Here is a 22,805-nt window from a genome sequence, read left to right as displayed (position 1 = left end):
ACTCTATACTAAATTTTTATAAAACTTTTAGTAAGTTATGGTTTATGACAAAATGTTACAAAGCTTTAAAAAAATGTTTTTTTTTTTTCAATTGTACTTAACAAGTTTTGAAAGTTTTTAGGTTAGCTTTTATACCAACTAACTTCAAAACAAAAACTTGATAATTAACAAAAAAATTAAAATTATAACCAGAAATTATTGAGTAAATCTTATATGCTGTTTAAACTTAAAAATATATGATTTGTTTTATTTATAATTTTATATTAATTACTTTAATATAAATTTACTAGAATTCTTAGTGTATTAAAAATAAAACTTCTAAGAAAACTAAATAAGTATATTCAATCAGTACAAACGTAAACGTTTTCTTAACGAACTAACTCTTAAATCATTGTGTTGCTGAGCGTATACCCCGAATAATTTATCATCGCACAATTAAGCCCTACTTCTTGTAAAGGGGTTGCTTCCTAAAAAAAATACTGTTGTTCAACACAACAGATCAATAATAAAGAGTGACAATTAATGTATTCATGTTTTTTACATTTTACCGGTATTAATGAAAAAATATGTGTAATTAAAACATGCAATTAATTAACTTTAATGATTTTTTTAGTTATGTCTTGCTAAAAATAAAGATAACTCATAAGCGTTTTTTTTGATTATTATTGTTTGTGTATGCTTTTAAACTTTGAACTTTAAAACATTTTGCCACTAGTTTTCTTATTAACACAGGCATAGGTAAAACATATGTACAACGTGTTTCATACGTTCTATCAAAAATATTTCTCATATTGAATATTTTTTACTTAAATTGATCAAAGTTTAAGAAGTCTGTTTTTATAAGTATATAAAAATATAGTTTTTCTATGTGATAATTGAGCTATTTAAATCTATTTTTTCTCAAAAAAAATAAAAACTTCTGTTTATCAATAAAAACTGTATTTAAAAGTAATGTTTTATAGTTCAACAACTTTTGTTGAACAAATGTAAATAAAATAAAAAGTATATTAAACAAAGGAAACTTAATTATATATTTTATTTGTTTGCAATTTGTGCTTAATTCAATTGCTAAAAACCGTGTGCTTTTAATTTTCAAGTTTATAAACCTAAGTGTAAAGCAAGGGTGAACCTTAATGACTGGTTATAAATTTCAGAGAGATATATAACTACAATACTAAATGAACAAAAAAGAAAAACAGTCTAAGTTCCATTAGACACAAATCAGTTGTTTGAAAAGTTCAAAGTTTGCAGACTTGGCATAAAGATTCGTCGCTAAAATATTTTCTCCCGTATTTTTGCAATTTGTCAAAGCGTTTTGTCACAACGCTGATTTGAGAGAAGATAACTTTTTCGTTTGCTGGCTAAATATACATATTCGATTGAGTAAATTTTTATGCAATTTCACTTGTGTTACTGTTATTGAAGTATGCAGTTGATCTTTATTTTTTAAATTTTTAAACCTTTGTATTTTGTTAAATTTATAAATAAGTTTTACTTAAATTGTATTTAGTTTTAGTATTGATAAAGAAGTTAATAAGACAGTATAAAAATTAAATTATCAGGATGAGTAGGTGTAAATTTTTTTAGCTTAATTTTATTTTTTTAAAGCTTAATATTACTTTTATAGGTTTAAAAAAAAATACTAAAGAATTTCAAAAGCACTCTAAGAATTTAAAATTTTTATGTTACAACTAAATTAATCTAATAAACGACTGTTTACATCGCTAACCGCAATTTTTTTTTAGTTAGGTTTAATTTGTAACTTTTTAACGATTTTTTTTCTTCATTAGTGTTTTAATAAAATACATAAGATACTAAGTTTTAGAAATTCAAGTAAGTTTCAAAGTTCTATTTAAAGTTATTAATCATATTTTAATCTTAAATTTGCACACACTATAGCGTGCAAAGAAATGTGTTGTATAACTTTAAAAGTAATACTTTAAGCTCTGTGAAATTTATTTTGGCCACAAATAAGTGTATATCTTGTCAAATAAAATTTGCCAGCGATTTTTGTGCATACTTGTTTATTGACAATTTTTTGGCTTGATGATTCTATTTTAATCAGATATTGCATAAGCTATAAAATATAAGTAATATTTTAATGTTGTACTAAAAGTTATGTTAACAATGTTTGTATTTGTTCTCTATAAATTTTAAAGATTCGAGACTTTTTGTTGTCTTAGCTATTACCTTTATAAATTTATTTTAAAAAAAAATTATTTATTATGCACACTTATATTTTTCCATATCAAAAATTTTTAACTACGTAGTAAAACATTATATCTAACTTACATCGAAATCATCTTTTTCAACGAAAGTAAAATTATAAACTTAGGGTTAAATTGAGTTTTTATTTTTTAATTAAATAATAAAACTTGTCTTAAAGGTAAGCAGCAAGAAAAGTTGTAGGTTGAAACTAATTAGATTAAACAATTCCAAATTTATTCAACGTAAAGCATGACAAAAAGTTTAGTAAAACATTCACAAAAGACCTTGTAATCAGATTAAATTTGTTATCTTTTGTGTTATCCTACAAAACACAAGTAAAAATGCCTTTTATTCTAAAATTGCCAAGATTTTCGCTGTGTTACATATTTTTTATTTCCTATACTATGTAATAAAAATTGAATTTATAGATAAGCATAATATTTTAAATCACTGGATTTTTTTATTATCTCTGAATTTGTGTACTAAAAATACTATTTAAGCAAAACTAATGTTTTTGTACAAATTACCTGACAAATTTTGTATAAAGCTGTAACAACTTATATGTTGTAGTATTTATAGCTTTTAGTGTTTTTCTTTACTGTAATCTGCTAGCCCGGTAAACAATGCGGACTTTAATTTATATTTGATGTTAACATAAAACACTAAAGTAGTCGACGAAATAAAAACTCATTTGAAACTATTTTATTTCAGTTAAACTAAGAAACTAACTAAAACGTACCTAAATGTTGAAAACAGTCAAGAAAAATATTGAGGACAGTTATCCGATAAAAAGACCAAAAAGTTTTAGGAAAGAACTGCTGAACAGGATTCCATCTTTCGTAAGTAGAAGACAATCCCTGCCCGATGGTTGCATTTTTGATAAGGTGTATATTTGATGTTTATATGTTAGCATGTTTTGTATATTAGAAGATCATATCAGCTTTGTGTTGTAGTTTTAACTTAACTTCTTTAGTCAATTAAGTTTTTTTTGTAAACTGTTTAGTTGATGAGCTTGTATTTTCTAAAATTTTAATTACTTATTTAACATTTTATAGTAACATACATAAGTGTTAAGCTGTATTGTTTTATAACTTTTTGTACTTTTTTTTTAGTTTACTTTTTTTGAGTCTTTAAGAGCATTCTTCTTGCAATAACAAAACTTTCTCAAACTAATGTTAAAAAAACTTAGAAGGAAAATTACAATTACAAATTAAAAATAAGAATATTTATTTCTTGATAATCTATTTAAACAGTGTGCATGACTATTCTTATTATAAGTTTCTTTATAAAAAATCTAAAAAGCACATAAAAAAATTTACAAATCTATTTTTGTAAATACATTTAAGTTTAAAAAAAATAGAGCTTTAACAAATTTTTTATTAAATCAAACTTTAGTAATGACAACTTCTTAAAGTTAACTTATACTATTGGTTTTGTAATTGAACTGAGTTAATAAAAAAACATCACCATTTTTTCTCTCGACAAAACCTTAACAAAAAGTTAGTTAAAATAAATTTCTATAACAAAGTACTTTATAACTTATTTTTCATACAGAAACTCAACAAGAAGACATCAACATTAGAACAATCAAAAGAAAGGAAATTATCAACACACCAGGTAGAAACTTCAGAATACAGAGTCGTGCTCTTCGGGGACGGGGGAGTCGGAAAGAGCGCCCTCGTGTGGCGGTTCCTCAGAAATACTTTCAGGGAGAGTTACGTCAAAACAATCGAAGACACGTACACACATGTGAGTTCTGACAGACACGTTCCTTAAAGCAACTAAATTTAAGTTTTATAATATTTTTTGTTTTTAAATTTAACTTAACGCTTACATATTGTTTTTGCCGTCAAATTTGACCAAAAAGTGTATTTTCTAAAAAAATAATTGCTATGCATTCTTGACTTTGTTTACTAAGTTAATTAATTTTAAAATTACATTGAAACAATCGAAGATACGCGTGTTTTGAAAATATATTTGTTATAACTACTGAACTTAAATTTTTTTTGTAGTTCCGTATTTTATCTATGGCTTGTAGATAAAGCTAAAGAGATTAAAATACTTAATATAGAAAAATATCTACTTTCTGAAACAACTAATTGCCATTAACTCTTAATTTTGTTTACAAATTTAAGTGGGTATGAGTAAAATTTAACTTGTTTACTGACTTTATGGGTAGTTTTCAACTGTTCAGTGTGCAAGTTAGGTTTGCATGAACTTTAAAAACAAGCACTAAGTTCTGTATGTAAAATATCAAATATCAAATAAAGTTGTTAAATGTTGTTTGAACTCGAAACTATCAACGTTTGCGCAAAAAGTTCTTGTAGTTGTTTGTTTACAACATTTAGAAAAAAATTAAAAGTTTATTCAGTGGTTTTATTATAGTGAACAGACTTTAGATATATAATCTAAACGGAAATTACTTTATAGTTTTACCTTAACAAAATTTTTTGAATATTTTCTAAATGAAAATTTCAGATAATTTAAACAACATAACAAAACATAAAATTTATATATTATTTATAATAATATATATTTGTGTTTTTAAAACGTCTTAAAAATAACTATTTGTTAATAATAGGTAAAATAATTTTTGTACAGCCTGTTATAGAATTATGTTCAACAGATCGAAAAGAAATTGTAAAAACTACATTTTATAATAAATGCAATACTGTAATATCAAACCACAAAAAGGTTTGCTAATAAGCTTGCGGTCGACAAATTGAAATAATTAATTCCCACTCAATGAATTTGTCGGCTGAGTTCGATTTGCTGTCAGAAGTGAAAAAATAAATAACATTAATCAAGTTCAAACTCTTTAACGTTTTACTTTTTTTTTGAACTTAATTTAGCGTTGTCTATTTTAATACTCAATAGAAAGATAAAAAATTTACGAGATTTAAAAAAATTAAATTATTATTTAAGAAATTTGTTTGAATTTTCCTAAAATTATACAAGAAAGTAAGTTAGTATTCTTTTTTTGTTAATTTTAGTTATTATATTCTTAAAATTTATAAACAACTTTGTGTTAATTAAGTTGTAAGTAATAATTTAACAAAAAAAAATAATTTTTATGTTTATGTACTTAAAATTTATGTTGCTTAGCATTAAACAGATTAACGAAAAATTCTCATTTTATTTTCTTTAAAAGAACGTAATACAATATTTATTTATAGATGTCAATAAAATTTCATCAATCTTTTTAACAGTATAAATTTTACCAAGAAGTGATGAACAACTTTTTTATATACCTTAATGTTATACTCGAAACAAAGTGTTTTTAAATGAATATGTTATACTTAAGACCAAATAGTTTCAATTAAACTAAGTTTATTACATAAATTTTAGTAGATAAAGTAGATTAAAAATATACATTGAAAAATAAGAAGATCAATTTTTTGACATTTATAATATATCTTATATTAAAATCCATATTTTAAATAAAAAGTCAAGGTTGTCAAGTAATTAAAAATTTTAATTCAATTATTTGAATATTTTAATGTAATTTGTATATCTATTATAAGTTCACTAAATTTTGTAATGAAAATATATTTAATTTTATAATTTCTACCTAATAAGTTGATTTTTAAAACACAACTACCGATGAAATTTTTTACGATAACTTCAAAATTTAATAATTATGGTGTTGTATTATTTTTTTATTGATAAACTTGCAATTAATTTTGAGCGTTAAATTAAAAAATAAATGAAAGTTTTAATTATAACTATTATAAAATTATATACATCGTAGCAAGATGAACAAGTACGAACTATTAATAAATGACTTAGTTAATAAATCAACAACATCACATCATATGATAGTCATAACATGATTAAAATAAATTACTTAATGTAACTTTTTAGAACTAAGACGGTTACAGTCACATAAAGAATTTAGGTGTTAATTTACATACGTAATTTTTTATTATGACGTCATCACGTTTACCTAACAGGTGATCAGTTGTGGCAGAAATGTTTGCACTCTGCTAATAACTGATACAAGCGGAACACACAATTTTCCTGCAATGAGAAGTCTTTCAATTACCAAAGGCAACGCATTTCTACTTGTATATTCAGTTGCCAGCAGAAAATCCTTTGAAACAATTAACTTCATATACAGTCAGGTTTTAAAATTTTCGAGTTTTCAAAACTAGTTTTAGCAGACATCATTAGTTGTTTACATTTTAACTATCAGTGTAAGTTAATATCTTTAAGTTAAGTTTATAGAAATGTTTAAAATATATAACGTTAAGGATTAACATCTCAAAAAAAATTTATCATTAATAACAGTATTTGTTCTGATATAACAGATGTTGAAAGAACGAGGCACACTGACCAACATACCAATCTACCTGGTAGGCAACAAAACAGACCTGGTAGGTGACGAACCAGGCCTAAATCTCAGGGAAGTGACACCTGAAGAGGGACAGGAGACGTCCACAAGATGGGGTTGCGGCTTCATTGAGACGTCGGCCAGAGACAATTACAATGTGGACCAACTTTTCAGGAGGCTGCTTGCCATGGAAACCTCCCGATCACTGTCACTAGAGGCGTCAGAAGCAGCAAAGGCTGTCAGGACTTGCGTAATTTCTTAAATTAGATATTTTTTCATTTAGTTTCAAATATCTTTTAATTTTAAATACTTTAATATTAAAAGCTTTTTAGTTGTTAAGTACATGTTGAATATTTAAAGAAAAAAATCAATCCTTATTTTATATTTATTATAAAATTATGAATTGATAAAAAAAATTCTAAAGTAAACTAGTTTAAATTATGCATTTCAATATTCTAAATTCTAAAGATTAACTGCAAACTTTTATCTAGTTTAAGAAAATATTTTTTTTACAAATGGATTATAATTATTTAAGTTTTATGTTTAGTATATACTTTGAAAAATGAATTTGTGTCAACTTTTCATCCAGGTCTATCTATATTCATTTGTTTCAAATTTAAATAGGTCAAACAGAGTTTAATTAAACATTTAATTTATTTATTAAACAATTTTTAATGATATTGAAGCTGGTATTACCTCATTTTAACTAAACTGTTGCCTTAAACAATGTTTTTAGATTTCGTTCAATTTAAAAAGTAAATCTTTATAAAATATACTTTTTGAAAATTAATTTATAAAAAGTTATTGTTGTATACCTTGCTAGATTTGAAAAGTTCAATTGCAATAACTTGTTACTTTTTTTAAATAAATAACAGCTAATAAAAATTTTGAAGTAAGCTTTGTTTATCTAAAAATTTAAATTATATCGAGCAGCATTGAGCAAAATGTTAAAATAATTAAATTAAAGTTTTACGTACTTGCCCTAATTCATGTTACAAAAGCAAAGCTGTCATATGTCGGATCAGTAATTACAGTAAACTCTTAAGTAAGAAAGTCATATAGGTTAATGTTTAAGTTTGAACAAGTATAATACTTATAGTGATATTTACAGCACTTTTAGTATTTAAAACAATTGGTTTAAAAAAAAGTCATGTTTTTCTAGAATGCACTGATAATTTATAACTCACGTTATGATTATTATTTTTTTAATATTTTTACTTTGTGTTGTTTAGATTTATTGTAAAAGTTACAAAACTTTTTTTTTTTAAATAGCTAAAAGCGTAGCTAAACTAATTAATGTTTTGTATGAAATAATCGAAGTTATCACCACATTAAGCTGCCAAAACATATTAAATAAGCTAAATAACAGTAGAATTTAATCAAATCAAATCAAATATTGTTAAGCTTTTTTCTACACCAATGTTTTAGTTACCTTGTTTTGTTGAATTCTTTTAAAGTTTATAATTTTTAAGTGTAAGCCTTAGTTCTAGTTCTAAATGTGTTTGAATAGCAAACTATTCTTAAAAACTTTTTAATGGAAGCAAAAAATACTTTAAATGCAATATGATCTTTATTAATACATATTAAGATTTTTTTGTGTCTTAAACTAAAGATTTGGAAACAATCTTTTTTTAATTAAATCAACTTTATCAATAATTTTTACTGCTATAATTTTAATAATCCGAAAAAAATCTTAGCGAATAATAGGATAGAGAAAAAATTAAACAAAAATAAACAAAATTTAATACATAATTTATCAAGTATGTAATATATTAGCAAGTCCACTACGTTGAATTTTTAATGAATCAACTAATTAAATTTATAATGACTTAAACTATTACTTCGAGCTTAGCCTATTAGTTAAAAATAAAATCGATACTTGTGCAAAATAGTTTATGAGCCATATGCTTAATAAAGCGTATTTCTTTTGATTGGAAGATATAAATTTACTTATGTTTAAGAAAAACTAATATTTCACATTTATATTTAAATTTTGTTTAAATTTCTAGTAACTTTTTTTTCACCACAATATTAATTACTTCTATGCATTTTGAAAGCTTGAGTATCTATGTATTTTTACTTTTATTCAAGTAAATTAAAACTTAAATAATTCTTGGCGTTTTTATTTGTAACCAAAAAAAACATTATAAGTTTTACTATGGGAAAATTATAGCAACTGTTAAAGCTAGTTCAATGTTGATTTAGAGAAACATAACAATTAGATTTATCAGTAAATTCAAAAAAAAATATTCATAGTAAAGGCTTTGAAATTATCAAGTGCAGTTTTTTTTTTCTAATAGAGTATAACCTATAGTTTAAAACGTTAGTGCATTATTTATATATATTGTAGAAAAAAAGTTTAAACTTTAGTTCAACTAACTAATAAAGCTATGTTTCTGTTATAGAGTTATTTTTAAACACTGAAGACAAATAAGCCTTTTCCGCTTCATGTTATATTATATATGTTTATTCATGTTAAGTAAACTTAGCATTAAATAATTGTTTTTTTCTTTTTTTGAAAAATGTTTTATTAAACCAATTATAAATTCATTAGATATCTATTCAAGTTTATTAACTATTAATTCAAGTTAAAAATATATGAAATTTAAAAGTTTTTACTTAACAACTTAATAAAACTATAAAACTATGATATGAAGTTTGACATGAATAATTTTTTTAAAGTGTTTAAAATGTTTATAGTAACTTTTTTTGCTATTTGTTCAAACTTAAGTAAAACAAAATCACTACATATCATTGAACGCCCTTTTATTTATATGTACATGAAAATGTAGAAACTATTTAAAAGTTCAAGGAATTGATTATGTAAATTTATTAATACATAACTTTTGAACTTGTCTGACATCAGCAACACGTTTTTCTCTTTACTATTTTGTAATAATGTTGTGAATAATGAACTTACAACTTTTATTTATATTATTTCTACTAGTTTAAGTTGATGTATGCAGATTGTGTAACGAAAACACGTTAAACAAAATTAAAGTATATGTTTTAAGAAGTATTTTCTTATATAATTTTTACTAACTAAATAAGTTGTCATGTTTTGAAACTTTATTATGAATAAATTCTTTAAAAGTAACTCAATAATTTGTAATCAAAATCAAATACTTATATTTTTATGCGAAAGTAGTTAGTATTCACATTTTTGAAACTAACTTAAGAAAATATAAGAAAATTATTATTTTCAAGGTATTGATCGTGTAAACTTACAAATACATAACTCATGAACTCGTCTGACATTAGAAGTAAGTTTCTCTATTCTACTTTGTAATAAAGCTGTGAGTGACAAACCTATTAATTTAAATTACATTATTTCTACTAGTTAAAGTTGACGTGTACAAATTGTGCAAAGAAAATATGTTAATTAAGTTAAATGCTTTTGTTTTCAGAAGTGTTTTGTTATATAACTTGTACTTACACGAATAAATTGTCATTCTTCAAAACTTTATTATGAATAAATTCTCTAAAATTAACTCAATAATTTTTAATCCAATTTAAATACTTATATTTTTATGTGATAGTAGTTGGTATTGACATTTTGAAAACTAATTTAAACAGTTAACATATGTCAATATTTGTGTTTACTTAGTAGTTGTAAACTTACACAAACAAGAAAAAGCTTTTTAAAGTAAAATGATATATAACTGCAGACTTCAATTTTTATGTTAACTTTTAAAGCAGCATAGCTTTACAGTTGTCAATGAATTTTTTAGGAATATATTTTACAAACTATTTTATGTATTATTTATTTATTTGTTTTTAACAAATTTTAATAAAAAAAAATGTTTTAATTAAACTGCAATCTTAGTACTTAAATCCCAACTTTTTAACACTATTAGTTATATTAAGCTTACAAGTACTATACTCCAAAGATATGTAGAACAGTTTATTAAGACTAAAACGCATCACTTTTATTCAATAACATTTTAATTAAACTATATTTTTATTTAAAAAAAAACATGTTCAAATAGATTTTTTATCATCTTACAATCTTGACTTTTCTAGTCTTTTAAGTATCAAATTTTATTATTCACTAAAAGTTGTTCATTTAATTTTAAACTACATTATAATAACCAAAACCTTTTAAATAAGTCACACAATATGAACTACCTTTATACTACATTGAGTAATTTGGAGAGATATACTAGTTTGTTCTGTTTGTATTATCAATTTAAAATTTATCTTTTTTGTATAAAAAAAAATTAACTGATTGTTAAAAACATATTTTTGAAAAACACTAAAATAATAATATTATATATTTCAGGTTCAAAACCAGTATAAGACTTGTAAATGTGTAAATATAATTAGTTTTGTATATATAGAGTTTATCATGTAGCTACTATGATTGTGTGAAAAAAAAAAGATATTTATTGAATAAAATGTTGAATAATTGCATTAAATATACAAAAAAAACTTAAACTTTCATTTTAAATGTTTTTAATATTTAATTTAGTAAAGTTATTAGCAAGTATTAAGTTAAAGCTTTTATACATGTATATAATACTAAAACGAAGTTGTAGTTAGAACTCATTTCATCAGTTGCCTTAAATTTTTAAAAGTTAGTAAAACGTAAATGTATTTTTAAGCAAAGTAGGTCATTATTTTGCATCAAATAAATTGTAGTTCTTGAAATTTAAACAACAGATATTTAAAAATATATTTATAAGTTAGTTACATCATAAATAAAGTCCATTAGTTCTTATAAATATATGTTATAGTATAAAACTTATACTTGAATACTCTTTATCCTACTGTTGTCTCTCAAATAAACTGTTTTACATTAGTTACAAAAGTTATTAACTTTGAAAAGAGATACCAAATTGGCTTTAACTTGTTTTAATCTAAAAAATGGTCTTTTGTTACAGACAAAATTAAAAACTAATTGGAAGTTAGCTAAAGTATGGAACAATTTATTAAATTATCACTATGCATAGAAATTCTTTGCTAACCTGTTTTATGTTTAAATCGCAATTTTTATATTAGAAACGATTTTTTATTCGATTTAAAAAGAAGAATTAAGTTATAGAGCATCATTTTATAATCATCATTTATAAATAAAAAGAATTTAGTTAAAAGTTGTTTGATATTTTTGTCATTATCCTTTCGTTATCTAGTTAGTGCGCTTATTTTTATGAGATGTGAGATGTTTTTGTCTTACTACAAAATATTTTTAGACAGAATATTAATCTTATTTAAGCCTCATTTTTATAAGGCGAAAATCAAATTTTATAATAACAAAACATTTTAACTATTTATTACTTTACAATACAGATATTGTTTAATAAAACATTATATTTACAGCTAAATAGTAAATTATATACTTTCAAGAAACTTAAAAAACTGAAAAGTAGTTTAATATAACTGCAAGTTATTTGACGTATAAGCACAACATGAACATAAAGAAACAACTGTTGTTTGAAACAAATGATTAACATTTACAGTTTTTTTGACAAAAAAATCACTTCTACTTAGATCTAAAAGTACAGAAGAGTTACCGATAAACAAAACAAAAGCTGTTTACCTTTTTTAAACAAAGAAATAAAAATTTATAAAATTTTATTAGAATATATACAAATTAGGCATTAAGTTTTTCTTTTAAATTTGATGCTTTAGTTTTTACAAACATTATTTTAAACTTATTTTTAGTCTAATGACTTTTGTTGTAACAAATTTCTGTGCATATTTTGCAATTGCTGTTTTTCTCCTCGTCGACTAAAATATTACATCGTTATTAAATAGTTATAAAGTAATAAAGGGGTTATATTATTTTTTAAATTTGTTATGAAATATATTTTTTAAACCTTTTTTATTGTTACGTTGCAATTTATTTTTTAGTTGACGAAAAGTCTTACACTTTTTAGTTGACGAAAAGTTTTACACTTTTAATTTTTACTATCAAGTTTTAAAACGTTTTGTTAAACAAAAATACTTTTCTTTTTTTCATTTTATAGATTGTTTTACTATTCAAAGTAAAAAATGTTACATGGATAGATTTTAATTTTTTATAGCTCGTAAAAACTTAAGAAAATGTGTTGTACGAATCGATTACCGAAAGGTTTTTTTCGTCAACAAATTTTTTTAGACCAAATTTTTTGAGTGCTTTTATCGTTCAATATACAATATATACAACTACTTTTTAAAAGTCTTGAACCCTTAAAGTAAACATAATATTTGAATTATTTTTAAATATAACAAAAAAATTACCAGTATCTCTTTTTCTGCGATGAGTTAATATATCTGTGTGACAGTATGATCCAATTTTTTTGCAAAATTATAAAATCCTTCCCTTACAATTCATGTTGCGTAATTGATCAACACTTATGTCTCTCAATGTTATTCTGAAAGCGTTTGAACTGTTTAGATATCTTTAATAACTAAAAAATCTCTATAAAATACAGCTCTCTTAACTAATTTGATAGAGTTGTAAATTTTTCGTAAATATATAAAGACGATGTTTGTCATACTTTTTACAACTTTCAACTTTCATTTAAAAATATATAAACTAACATTATACAATTCATTTTAATTTCTAAATGGTTTATTGGTAAAGATTTGACCAGACATTTAAACTTTGCCTAGTATATAAAATTTAAAATAAAAGTTTTGTGAAAAATGATAATATATGTAAATGTTTTAGCAAACCTTTTAGCTTCAACTTCGTACTTCTGTACAGCCAAAAGAATTACCACAATTGAGCCAATAAAAAACAAAGCAGAAGAATTGTCGCTTTTAAGCATCATAGTATTATATTAAAACTGCAACTATTTTTTAGATCGAAATTAAAATTTTGTCGATTTAAATTTTTGGATATTAGATCTCTAAAACTTTTAAATTGCTTTTCAGGTTTTTTAAATTTAAAGATGTTTTTAGTGTTAGATTTAGATTTTTTGTTTTATTGAACTTATAAGAAATATTTAAATTTGATAACAAAAATGTTTTTTTTTTTACTATATTCGTTAAAATTGAACTTAATTCTTTTTAATTACAATTAGCTCGTAGTTTTGATAATCTTCGCCAAAATTAATAAGTGACATAACACCTCGTTGTGGAATAAATCTAAAATGTAAACTTAAAACGTAATTATAAATGTAGTTTTTTATTATTGAATATAAACTATCTAACATTTGAACATTAATAAACATTAAATACATTTCAGTTTTATTTATATACTTTTTAGACAATCAAAAAATACAAAACGCTTTAAACAAAAACACAACTAAACTTACGAAAGACTTATTGTTTTTGTTTTACTCTGAAGCTAATAATTATTAGCTTAAACTTCGGAAAGACTCTTAAACAAAGAAAAATTATAAAACTATTATTTTTTGTGTTACGACAGAAATTTTCTTTGTTTCCTGATAAGATAAAAAGAATACATAAATCTCTCGTTAATTACATAATACAACAAAGAAAATAAAACTTAATTATATAATGTACACTTTTGAGTTAATTTTAGAAATATAAAATTAAGTATTATGTTATATCATCTTATAAAGGGTCAGCAGATATTTGGTGGTCGCCAATCAAAATAATAAAAATGTTAATGCGGGTTGCAGCGGTAGTTTAGTTATTGCTCTATTTATAAACCTCACAACTTTAGAATATCTCGTGTGATTTTTAAATCTCCCGTACATTTTATTATTTTTACTCAATTTTTTTCTGAACCTCAATATATCTTATGGAACATAAATTTGTTAGTACTTCTGTAAAAAAAAAAATCATTATCTATTTGAGCATGAAAAATATAATTATTATTAATTAAAGTGAAAATATAAGATTGTTTATTTTTAATGAGGAAACAAAGAGCTATCGTCCTGAGAATTATTAAAACGTTTGATACTTTCGTCAAAGCTCAAATAAATCTGTTTGACAACAGTATTAAAAAGTAATTATTATAATTTTATAAAAGAGTTTTGTATATTGAAACGGGTTTAATTATACAAGATTATAAATAAATTAAACATTTTAGTTAGTAATTTTAAAACTAATTGCAACACCTTACTCTATAAAAATCTTTAAAAGAAAAAAAGAATTTATAAAGTACTTTGGAAGTCTTGAAAATCTGATGTTAGAAGCTTACTAATAGCAAAATTTTAGTTTTAATAAAACATTATTGCAGTTTTAATATACTAAAAAGATTTTACAAAATTTTTGTTTTATGTCTAAAACCAAAAAAATTACTACTTTGTTATTTTTTTTTCTAAATTTTGCTTATTCTGCTGGTTGAAGAAAAACTTAATGACAAATTGTTACCAAGGCAGATAAATGTTGGTATATTAATAAGTTTTTACTTATTTGTTGTGCATTATGTATAAAATAATTATCATAGTTAATTAAACAATACGACTATTTTTTTATAAAGTAGTAAATGTACATATTTTTAAACAAGTACAATATATATAATCTATAAATACTATGTTTTTATAGATTTTAAAACAATTGTTTGATAAAAGTACGATTCATAATATAATGAATTTTAGTTTTAAAACATATAAATAAAACATTAGAACATTTTTAGGATTTAGCCAAAGTAAGTAAAAAAAACTTGTCAAATTAAATCATTTTTTATTCATAAGTGATTTTTTACACAAAAGTACTTTCATACAGCTGAAATAGTTTTGGAAAATGTTAAATTTTCGCTGTAACATACTTATGCTAATTATCGATTTCGTTCTCAACCTTTTCTACAATTTAAAAATAATTTTATTCCTCGGTTTAAATTTTTTAACTTCTCAATACAAAAAACAGTTCTTTAAACTTACATATAACATAGTTCAATACATAGTATACATGTAACATTGAAAAGTGATCACGATAAAGTTAATAATTGCGGAGACTTGTTATTTAGAATACTACAAATCGCTACATTGAAATAATATATTGGTGTTAGTAGTGCAAGTTTGACTAGTACATATTTTTAAAACGATTCTAAATTGTTTGCATAATGCATATAAGCCTTATTTGTTACAACAATAACAAAATGAAGTTATGTTCAAGTTTAGATCTAAAAAAAGAGTGCAGCAATTGAAGACTATGCCGTTTATATGTAATTAAGCTTAAAGTTATAAAAACATATTCAAAAATGTTATTTTGTAGTTGAAAAATTCTAGAGTTTTACTCTAAGCGCTGATATTCTTTTATAGTTACTGGTTTTATTTACCTTATATATGTTGAAGTTTAAAACTTTATAAGATAATGCGCTTACATTTTATCATTTATTAAAAAAAAAGTAAAATGGTTTTTAAAGTAAAATATTCAATACGAAAAGTTGTCAAAACTGTAGTAATAGCTAATAGTTAATTATTAAACAAAGTTGCCACTGAACCGAAAACCTGAAAATAAGAAAACAAAGTACGAACGTATAAACGAAACATAATGCACAAAAAAACTTAAAGATATGTATTTAAATGTCATTTGTCTTACATCTTCAATTTTCGCACGACATTTTTCCTCGGCGCAAAACTAACCACTTTTTTTGTACATTTTGAAACATGTCGTTCGCAGGATCCTTTTTTTATTTTTTGCACGTAGTGAGACGGGAAAATTCACTCAACCTTTTTCTAGCTGATGCCGTCACTTTGATATAAACTTTCCTGTTCAGCAAAGTACCGGTTGAATTCTTCTCATTAGGAGATTCACTGACCTCCATTTGTTTGTCTTCAGTTATCCTCATCTGGCGAAAGATTTCCAGCATCTCTTCAAAATATTCTTCGTTTGGATTGAAAATAGGAAAAGTCTCCATTGGAGTGACTCCGAAACAAACTTCCATTGTATAAATATCAAGTCAAAAAGAAAGAAAACTGAAAAAACCAAGAATTTTTAAGTATTTTTAAACGTTGTATTTATCTAATTCAAAACAAGCTTTAAAGATGCAAGCAAGTCAAAAGAAAACAACCCTAAAATAAAATGTTTTGTTCAATTCATTTAGTTTAAAGTATTCTTTAAGCTTTTTACTTATAACTAATGCCTGATTTGCTTTTTAGCAACCATTTTGTTTAGTAAACTTCTACTGTAAAACCTATTTATGAATATATTTTATGAGCAAATAGAATATAAAGACCTTGATTACAAGTTTGACTTAAATATAAATTTAAAGCAAAATTTATTCTTGTATACCTAAAGCAATAAGTTTTACAAAAAAAAGTTGTTAATTCAATGATATAAATTTTAAATCAAAATACTACCTGTTAGTTTACTAAAATTATATCAAATACAATTCTTAGATTTTACAGTTAACAGTTTTATTTTACAAATTTAAAGCAGTCTTCTTTAAATAAACTCAATACCTCAATTGTAAAAGTAGTAAAAAAATACTCTAGAAGTTTACTGAACTAGTATAGCTTAATAAAACATGCTTTGTAAGTATTTTAACTCAAAACTTTTACGAACCTTTAAAAAAAGTAGCTAGTAGGAGCTGGAATTAGAATATCAATTAAATATGTGACTATTCATTCAATAGCAAAAAATATTTTTGAAAGTCTATATTAGTAACAACTTTTTAAACATAAACAAGCTTATATCTAAAAATAAAACTTTGAATCATTTATAGAATGACAGCAATTTAAGAATTAAAAATAATTTATCTATTTTTTTAAAATAAGCTAATATTGAAATATTCATTTGTAAGCTTAGTTGGAATATCAATGAAAATCTACATTAAACTATTTATTACTATAAGTAAGTTTTACCAAGGCTTTTTATTACTTACATTTTGACGAGAAATTTAAAGTTTTCTGAATAACGTTTCATTATTTTACAACAAACTAAAATATATCAAACTATAAAATAACTTAAAAACTATTATAATATTTAGCCTGTTTTACTTTTATAACTAAAAAATAATAATACTTGTTTCCCAAATACATACTGTATAATTTAGTCTATCAAGTAGACTTATTAAAAACTAATTGTTTCGAAAAAGGGATGAAATAATTGTTTTTAGCTTGTATGAAGTAAATTTTTAATTTATATTTTATATTGAACGATATAAAAAAGCGCTCAAAAAATTTTGTCAAAGGACCTGGTGTACAAAGGAACCTTTCGGTTTTTCTAGTCGTAAACAACATGCTTAGAAAATTACTTATGATCTAATACACATATTTTTTTTATCATTTAAACATTTTTATTCCATAGCAATAAAACTATCAAATAACCGAAATGAAAGAAAAGAAAACTAAACGAAAATTAACTGAATTTTATGCTTAAAAAAGTACTATAAATCATGTTTAGTAACATAAGAACTAAACAATATATAACTTTAAATTAACTTATAAAAGGAGATAAATAACACTAAAAGCAAACGTGTTAATACTCTAATTAAAGGTTACAAACTCTTTAAAGAAAATAAAAATGTAATAAGCCGAAATATTTTTACGTCTAATGTTATCAGTACTTTGCGCTAAAACGGTAATTTTTGTTTTATTAGTAATTTAACTTGAACAAAAACTTAATAATGAAAAATAAAGTGTTACAAAACTTTATAACATATGAATAGTTATCATTGTTAAAACGTTATTCTACTTTCAAAACAGATGGGTTTTAAATTAACATTTGAGTTAAGCATTCGATATATAAATAAATTTTAGTTTTCACGTCATCAACAAAACACACTTTTTAATGGTAGAAACGCTAGCAGCGATAAAGAGCTTGTATAAGAAAAAATATAAGATAATAATGTTGAAGAAAAATAAATCTATATAAGAAGAGAATCAGAAGTAAAAAAACATCCAGTATATAAACATCGTCTTTTGTCAAAATTCTACAAAGTTTTATACATTCAGAAATATCGTTTACTACATCTTTATCAACGTTGAACTTCGTATAAGACTCATGGGTAGAAAACCAAAGCATCGCGTTCCATTTTGATTTTTTTTTATGTCTGTAAAACTTATAAACTGTACATACTTTTCGTAACTAAAACAAGTTTTTATACTTGTTTTTATCATTTAATCAATAAACAAAAACAGCTTTAAAATACTAAAAATATGCTTTGTTTATTTCTGTAATTAACTTGTATAAAACGATGTTTGGCGTAATAAATAAGTGCAATCAAGTGTAACACGAATTAATTTTTTTTAATATTTTTAAAGTACTTGGAATTATAATTGATCTTAGAAAGTTAAATAGTTTATTTTTGAAATGTTCGTCTTTTATCATAAAATGCTTAAAATTTTTAGTGGTTACTAAATGGCAGATTTTGTTAACTAATCTTAATTATAAAATAACATGTTTTACCAAGTATATACACTAATATCTTTATTATAGAAGCTTTATTATTCTATGCTTTTGTATAAACATATGTACATTTTGACTGAGTTTTAGAATTTTATGTAACTATTATACATTTTTGAACTTAGAAATTACTTAAAACCTTATTTAAAACACTCTAAAATTTTAACTTAAAGCTTACTATTATTCTTTTTAAGGTCAGATTAAATAAGAAATGAAACACAATTAAAAAAACGCTATTTAAAAAAAGTTTTTTAAAGGCTAAAAATATAAATTGACGTAAAATTTGGAAACATTTCTGCAAAGTACAAAGTTTTTTACCGTAAACTATCAAGAATATTATCAAAAATTACAATGCAAAATACCTGTATACCTTATAAATATCTGTAGACATATATGTGATTAATGCTTAAAAATTACAACGACTACAATTTTTTTTTTTTTTTTTGAAAAAAAATTTCACTGCGGGTATAGACCAAAAAAAAAAACATTGTAACATTGTATTTAACAGTTGAGCTTCTTTCCAACTGGTAATAACTATTTAGTACTAAAAAAATGTAGCTATTCAATTTTACTAGTTTGCATAAAAAACGGTCAATTCAGCAACTCGGCACCAAAGCGCGAACCTGTAAATGTATAAATGAGTTTAAACGGAATATCGAAAACTTTTTCGGTGAAAGTGCAATGAAATAGCAACATGCATTTGCAACCAGGGGTTTCAATTGTTTGTAAAAATTTTTTTTTTTCTGTTAGACGTTATTAAATAATTGATTCGAAAATAATATAACATTTTTCTATATTGAAACTTTGCTAAACAGACTAAAATAGTTTTTTTCTATATTATTTATCCACACATAAAAAAACTGATCATATTCAAACTCCATTATAGTTTTAAAAGCAGCCTGCTACTACATAAATTTATTGTGTTATTCTATAAACCAATTATTTAACAAAAAAGTCCGGACACGGCTAAGTTTTGTGGAAAAGACAACTTTTTTAAAGTGCCTAAATGTCTTCTATAATAACACAAGTTTTTCAAGAATTTTTAAAGTAAATATATCACAAATGAGATTTATTATTTCAAAAAATTTCTATTTTGCCTTTATTTTCAATTTTATTAAACTTTTAGCTTTTTAATTCTTTATCATTGCAACTTTATACTTTAAGTCGATCGTTAATAATATTATTAAAGTTTTGTGGTTTAGCAAGTAAGTAGTATTTCTAATTATGTTAAATTATAACAAAAAAAGTTAGATTATTTTTATTTAAGTCTTACAAAGTTTTCAAGTTATTAAGTCTTAAAATAGTTAATATTAATAAAGTTAGCGTAATGATGTATAAAATAAAAATCTTAAAGTTTGTTTTACTATAGTTTGATATTTCTTTCAATAGTTGCAAAATTTTAAAGTAACATACATAACAAAACATACTCAGTTTTAAAGATTTAAACAATTTGTGTTGTGGTTTGGCTTTTACAATTAAAAAAAAAATTTTTATAAATATTTTAATTTAAAGTCAAAGATCGGTTGATTAATTAAAATATTCTCTTTTCAAATACAAAAGTTCAACCAAGTTTTAGTTGGAAGAAGTATATAACTTGTTAACACGAGTTTGCCTAATGTTTATTAATCTTGCTAAATTTCAAAATTTAAATAACAAAAATATGTTTTTTCTTTATATTTTTTTTACTTTCCATCTATTTCTCATATTTTAATGTGTTGTTCAAATAATAATCCAAAACACCAAAGTCAAATGAGTTTACAAATGTTTTACAAATAAAAAAATATAAGTTGTTATGTCATTAACAAAAAGTTGTTTGGAAAAGATCATTTAAAATATTTTAATACGTTTAAAACCTTAAATATTGTTTATGGAAGTGATTAGCATTACTTAATATTTGCATTAAGTATCGAAACAATTTAAGTTACTAAAAATAAGTTTGTTAGCAACCCAATTTTTATCGAGAATTTTTTTTTTTTTAACATAATTGTTAAATTTTGATTACTTTTAAATAGTTAGTAGATTACTATATTACACTTGTAACTTTATTTTATTTTCTAACTGTCCATAGTTAAATTTTAAAAGTGCTTAAAAAATCAATATGTTTATGAATTTATTAAGTAGTACTACTTGTGAAAATATGATGTCTTTTAAAGTGCACAAAAATCAGATTAAATTTTAAATAAATTGTTTATAACTAGTTTTATATAACACTTTTTCTTTTTGTTTTTAGTACAATAAACTCTTTAAGCTTCTATTAAAGGTTTTTGGTATTTTAAAAAATGATAAATCTTAAACACCTCAATAACCTGTTTTATCGTTCTTATAATAAAAATTTTTGGACACTAATTTTTATAAATAATTGTTTCAGATTCCTATAAAGCAAATATTACTGTTATGCATAAAACTACTACAAACGCATAGTTATTAATAAATTAATACTTATTAATTTTTTGAATATTTTTTTATTACTTATTTATGGCTAAATTTTTCTATGATAACAACTTTATCATTCAAGTTCTACGAACAAATCAAAAGCAAAATTAGTTAAATTGAAATCTAAACTACGTTATGACTGTCTATAGTTTTACAGAAAAAAAGTTTAATATCTAATTTTGTTTTATATTTTAAGTAGACAAAAAATTATTTTATACATAAAAATACCATTGATTTTAAACAACATGCTTGTTTTATTTGAACATTTAGTTTTTTATAAAAAACTAAAATATTTTTAATGTAATTAAGATATAGTTTACTTCTAAACTACTTAAGTTGTGAAATGCTAAGTACTTAATTACAATCAACTGACTTAAACCTTGTGACTTTTAACGCTATATAAAGAAAACTTTTATTCGGTTCAACTATTTAAGCTTAGTTTTGACACACCTAGTTTTGTACTAGATACAACTTTAAAAACTTTACATTTTAACTCTTTTTTGTGTCAATTAAAGCAGAACAAAATTTTAGTAGTGTTTTACTTTTTTCATTTTTAAGTTATTAGTGTAACATAAAGAAAGCTTCTTAAAATTTGAGATATCAACAGAAACTATTACAGCACAAACTTGTATATAAACAGTTTTCATATGTGTTTAACATTGTTTAAAAATGTACAGCTATGTTGCATTATTTTAAACTATTAGCACTATATATTGAAGATATATTATAAACCAAGTTATAAAAATATTGCAAAAAATATTTGCATAATGAATTTTACAATAAATATTTATGTCATTAACAAACATATAGAAGTTAATATTATATAATATTATTATAATTAGTTTATAAAATGATTTCATTATTAATTTAACTTTGTAACTTCCTATCTACTAGTAAATAGTAATGATTGTATTTTGATGAAAAATCAATTGTTTGTAAACTTAGCAATAAAATACTTATTTATATTTTTACTTTGCAGTTTCAAAATAGTACTTACCTAAAATTAGTGCTACAATATTACAAACGTTAAAAAAGATGAATACTGGAAGATTTGTTGCTTTAACTTTCTGTCTAGTAAGTTTAAAAATTTCAAATAAATATTTTCAATAAAAATATAAGTATTTTACTGAAAAGCTTTATAAAATAAGTTTATAAAAACTTTAAAAAATGATTGTTTTGTAGTAGTTAGATAATAGTGTATAGCCGATAAATTTTTATAATTTTTAAACAAACAGCTATACGTATAATAGCACTTGAGGTTTATTTTCAAGTATTTATACTTAAAACATGGCTTTCACTTTAGTACATTTGTAAAGTTTAGATTAAATAGCAAAGTTATCGTCCACAACTTATTCAGGCTAATTTTTTTAATAATATGTTGAAACAGTTGTGAAAACTACTTTTTCTATTCACTTAGATACTGATAACCTGTACTTGAAATTTAAAATACCTTTCTTATTTACTAATGATAAAATAAATCTCGAAAACATACAAACTTACTAACTAGTTTGTTATCTAACTACTTTTAACTTTTTAAAGTTGTCTCAAATGGAGTTTTAAAAAGTATATTTAATGACGTAGT

At 22.9% G+C, this 22,805-nt stretch overlaps 1 protein-coding gene across 1 annotated transcript; it reads left to right on the top strand.

Moving 5' to 3' along the window:
- Positions 1–2,951: 2,951 nt before the first annotated feature.
- Positions 2,952–6,803, top strand: LOC145845563 (GTP-binding protein Di-Ras1-like). The gene is made up of 4 exons (XM_082952754.1): positions 2,952–3,075; positions 3,830–3,957; positions 6,162–6,332; positions 6,519–6,803. The coding sequence occupies exons 1-4, from the start codon at positions 2,952–2,954 to the stop codon at positions 6,801–6,803; spliced, it is 708 nt and encodes a 235-aa protein (XP_082808880.1).
- The last annotated feature ends 16,002 nt before the right edge of the window (positions 6,804–22,805 follow it).

Source organism: Thalia democratica, unplaced genomic scaffold (assembly GCF_965202585.1).
Source record: "Thalia democratica unplaced genomic scaffold, ktThaDemo2.hap1.1 HAP1_SCAFFOLD_88, whole genome shotgun sequence".
Classification (NCBI taxonomy): Eukaryota; Metazoa; Chordata; class Thaliacea; order Salpida; family Salpidae; genus Thalia; species Thalia democratica.
Note: the sequence above shows the minus strand (reverse complement) of the source record. Positions and strands in the feature narration are given on the sequence as shown.